The sequence below is a fragment of the Cherax quadricarinatus genome, chromosome 8, assembly GCF_038502225.1.
Source record: "Cherax quadricarinatus isolate ZL_2023a chromosome 8, ASM3850222v1, whole genome shotgun sequence".
NCBI lineage: Eukaryota > Metazoa > Arthropoda > Malacostraca > Decapoda > Parastacidae > Cherax > Cherax quadricarinatus.
In genome coordinates, this window is record NC_091299.1 from 12,560,340 (window position 1) to 12,565,339 (window position 5,000).

The 5,000-nt window shown below is 41.1% G+C and overlaps 1 protein-coding gene across 1 annotated transcript in view; it reads left to right on the plus strand.

Annotated features, from left to right (window-relative positions):
• Positions 1-5,000, plus strand: part of LOC128685405 (keratin, type I cytoskeletal 9-like) — a 62,714-nt gene that overhangs the window by 57,229 nt on the left and 485 nt on the right. The window contains 1 exon segment of the mRNA XM_053771931.2: positions 4,640-5,000. This exon segment is cut by the window's right edge and continues 485 nt beyond it. Within this exon segment, the coding sequence (XP_053627906.2) occupies positions 4,640-5,000 (361 nt within the window).

Sequence of the window (5,000 nt, forward strand, 5' to 3'; positions counted from 1 at the left end):
CTCACGCATGCCTGCTGGAAGTCCAAGCCCCTCGCACACAAAACCTCCTTTACCCCCTCCCTCCAACCCTTCCTAGGCCGACCCCTACCCCGCCTTCCTTCCACTACAGACTGATACACTCTTGAAGTCATTCTGTTTCGCTCCATTCTCTCTACATGTCCGAACCACCTCAACAACCCTTCCTCAGCCCTCTGGACAACAGTTTTGGTAATCCCGCACCTCCTCCTAACTTCCAAACTACGAATTCTCTGCATTATATTCACACCACACATTGCCCTCAGACATGACATCTCCACTGCCTCCAGCCTTCTCCTCGCTGCAACATTCATCACCCACGCTTCACACCCATATAAGAGCGTTGGTAAAACTATACTCTCATACATTCCCCTCTTTGCCTCCAAGGACAAAGTTCTTTGTCTCCACAGACTCCTAAGTGCACCACTCACTCTTTTTCCCTCATCAATTCTATGATTCACCTCATCTTTCATAGACCCATCCGCTGACACGTCCACTCCCAAATATCTGAATACGTTCACCTCCTCCATACTCTCTCCCTCCAATCTGATATTCAATCTTTCATCACCTAATCTTTTTGTTATCCTCATAACCTTACTCTTTCCTGTATTCACCTTTAATTTTCTTCTTTTGCACACCCTACCAAATTCATCCACCAATCTCTGCAACTTCTCTTCAGAATCTCCCAAGAGCACAGTGTCATCGGCAAAGAGCAGCTGTGACAACTCCCACTTTGTGTGTGATTCTTTATCTTTTAACTCCACGCCTCTTGCCAAGACCCTCGCATTTACTTCTCTTACAACCCCATCTATAAATATATTAAACAACCACGGTGACATCACACATCCTTGTCTAAGGCCTACTTTTACTGGGAAAAAATTTCCCTCTTTCCTACATACTCTAACTTGAGCCTCACTATCCTCGTAAAAACTCTTCACTGCTTTCAGTAACCTACCTCCTACACCATACACTTGCAACATCTGCCACATTGCCCCCCTATCCACCCTGTCATACGCCTTTTCCAAATCCATAAATGCCACAAAGACCTCTTTAGCCTTATCTAAATACTGTTCACTTATATGTTTCACTGTAAACACCTGGTCCACACACCCCCTACCTTTCCTAAAGCCTCCTTGTTCATCTGCTATCCTATTCTCCGTCTTACTCTTAATTCTTTCAATTATAACTCTACCATACACTTTACCAGGTACACTCAACAGACTTATCCCCCTATAATTTTTGCACTCTCTTTTATCCCCTTTGCCTTTATACAAAGGAACTATGCATGCTCTCTGCCAATCCCTAGGTACCTTACCCTCTTCCATACATTTATTAAATAATTGCACCAACCACTCCAAAACTATATCCCCACCTGCTTTTAACATTTCTATCTTTATCCCATCAATCCCGGCTGCCTTACCCCCTTTCATTTTACCTACTGCCTCACGAACTTCCCCCACACTCACAACTGGCTCTTCCTCACTCCTACAAGATGTTATTCCTCCTTGCCCTATACACGAAATCATAGCTTCCCTATCTTCATCAACATTTAACAATTCCTCAAAATATTCCCTCCATCTTCCCAATACCTCTAACTCTCCATTTAATAACTCTCCTCTCCTATTTTTAACTGACAAATCCATTTGTTCTCTAGGCTTTCTTAACTTGTTAATCTCACTCCAAAACTTTTTCTTATTTTCAACAAAATTTGTTGATAACATCTCACCCACTCTCTCATTTGCTCTCTTTTTACATTGCTTCACCACTCTCTTAACCTCTCTCTTTTTCTCCATATACTCTTCCCTCCTTGCATCACTTCTACTTTGTAAAAACTTCTCATATGCTAACTTTTTCTCCCTTACTACTCTCTTTACATCATCATTCCACCAATCGCCTTCCTTACACTACAGACTGATACACTCTTGAAGTCATTCTGTTTCGCTCCATTCTCTCTACATGTCCGAACCACCTCAACAACCCTTCCTCAGCCCTCTGGACAACAGTTTTGGTAATCCCGCACCTCCTCCTAACTTCCAAACTACGAATTCTCTGCATTATATTCACACCACACATTGCCCTCAGACATGACATCTCCACTGCCTCCAGCCTTCTCCTCGCTGCAACATTCATCACCCACGCTTCACACCCATATAAGAGCGTTGGTAAAACTATACTCTCATACATTCCCCTCTTTGCCTCCAAGGACAAAGTTCTTTGTCTCCACAGACTCCTAAGTGCACCACTCACTCTTTTTCCCTCATCAATTCTATGATTCACCTCATCTTTCATAGACCCATCCGCTGACACGTCCACTCCCAAATATCTGAATACGTTCACCTCCTCCATACTCTCTCCCTCCAATCTGATATTCAATCTTTCATCACCTAATCTTTTTGTTATCCTCATAACCTTACTCTTTCCTGTATTCACCTTTAATTTTCTTCTTTTGCACACCCTACCAAATTCATCCACCAATCTCTGCAACTTCTCTTCAGAATCTCCCAAGAGCACAGTGTCATCGGCAAAGAGCAGCTGTGACAACTCCCACTTTGTGTGTGATTCTTTATCTTTTAACTCCACGCCTCTTGCCAAGACCCTCGCATTTACTTCTCTTACAACCCCATCTATAAATATATTAAACAACCACGGTGACATCACACATCCTTGTCTAAGGCCTACTTTTACTGGGAAAAAATTTCCCTCTTTCCTACATACTCTAACTTGAGCCTCACTATCCTCGTAAAAACTCTTCACTGCTTTCAGTAACCTACCTCCTACACCATACACTTGCAACATCTGCCACATTGCCCCCCTATCCACCCTGTCATACGCCTTTTCCAAATCCATAAATGCCACAAAGACCTCTTTAGCCTTATCTAAATACTGTTCACTTATATGTTTCACTGTAAACACCTGGTCCACACACCCCCTACCTTTCCTAAAGCCTCCTTGTTCATCTGCTATCCTATTCTCCGTCTTACTCTTAATTCTTTCAATTATAACTCTACCATACACTTTACCAGGTACACTCAACAGACTTATCCCCCTATAATTTTTGCACTCTCTTTTATCCCCTTTGCCTTTATACAAAGGAACTATGCATGCTCTCTGCCAATCCCTAGGTACCTTACCCTCTTCCATACATTTATTAAATAATTGCACCAACCACTCCAAAACTATATCCCCACCTGCTTTTAACATTTCTATCTTTATCCCATCAATCCCGGCTGCCTTACCCCCTTTCATTTTACCTACTGCCTCACGAACTTCCCCCACACTCACAACTGGCTCTTCCTCACTCCTACAAGATGTTATTCCTCCTTGCCCTATACACGAAATCATAGCTTCCCTATCTTCATCAACATTTAACAATTCCTCAAAATATTCCCTCCATCTTCCCAATACCTCTAACTCTCCATTTAATAACTCTCCTCTCCTATTTTTAACTGACAAATCCATTTGTTCTCTAGGCTTTCTTAACTTGTTAATCTCACTCCAAAACTTTTTCTTATTTTCAACAAAATTTGTTGATAACATCTCACCCACTCTCTCATTTGCTCTCTTTTTACATTGCTTCACCACTCTCTTAACCTCTCTCTTTTTCTCCATATACTCTTCCCTCCTTGCATCACTTCTACTTTGTAAAAACTTCTCATATGCTAACTTTTTCTCCCTTACTACTCTCTTTACATCATCATTCCACCAATCGCTCCTCTTCCCTCCTGCACCCACTTTCCTGTAACCACAAACTTCTGCTGAACACTCTAACACTACATTTTTAAACCTACCCCATACCTCTTCGACCCCATTGCCTATGCTCTCATTAGCCCATCTATCCTCCAATAGCTGTTTATATCTTACCCTAACTGCCTCCTCTTTTAGTTTATAAACCTTCACCTCTCTCTTCCCTGATGCTTCTATTCTCCTTGTATCCCATCTACCTTTTACTCTCAGTGTAGCTACAACTAGAAAGTGATCTGATATATCTGTGGCCCCTCTATAAACATGTACATCCTGAAGTCTATATATATATATATATATATATATATATATATATATATATATATATATATATATATATATATATATATATATATATATATGTATATATATATATATATATACTTTGAAATTAAAAAGTGCTTATAGCTTATCAAATTATTATTATAATAATCAAAAAGAAGCGCTAAGCCACAAGGGCTATACAGCGCTGCATAGCTTATCAAAGGTCAGCAAAATGTACACTTCAAACATGTTTAATGGTACTTATGGAAACAATAGTCATGAATGTCAAATAGTGCCAATTAACAATTATCACAAAGTACTTTTTAATAAATAATTCACTACCAATTTTCCTAATTTTTCATTTTCATTGGATCTTTTAAATTAAGAACCCATTCTATATACAGTATAGAACAAATTCACACAGTGTGCCATTGTAAATGGTCCAAGTCGGATCGAAGCGTCGTCGTTAGCTCTCTCCTAAGTGCTAGTTACATGTGTATATACAGAATATATTGTGACAGGTAATTTCCTTGGCGTGTGCATTTATCCTGCTGAAATACATATCTTGTTAAGCTAAAACCAAATATTAAACCGATTAACGCATAATTTTTGTTTTCAGATCCTTGCAACTGTGCTGGTGACTGCAGCACACGCTAGTTCTAAAGGTTACAGCCTGCCTGTCCCCGTTGGTCCAGTGTTCGTTGCTGACGGTGGTGGGTTTGGAGATGACCTGCTCATCTCAGGTGGTGGGTCAATTGGTGGCGGGTTCGTTGGTGCCGGTGGCTACGGTGGCGGCGGCGGCTGCAGTGGAGGAAAGATCCTTCACGCTGACGGAAGTTGTGTAACTCCTCTGGTCACTCGCAATTTGTTTGTGTACAAAGCTCCACCTGTGGCTCCACTCGTAGGACCAAAACCTTACATTCCTCCACCAAAGGTTGAACATAATATTATATTCATACGCACCCCAGAAACCGGACTGG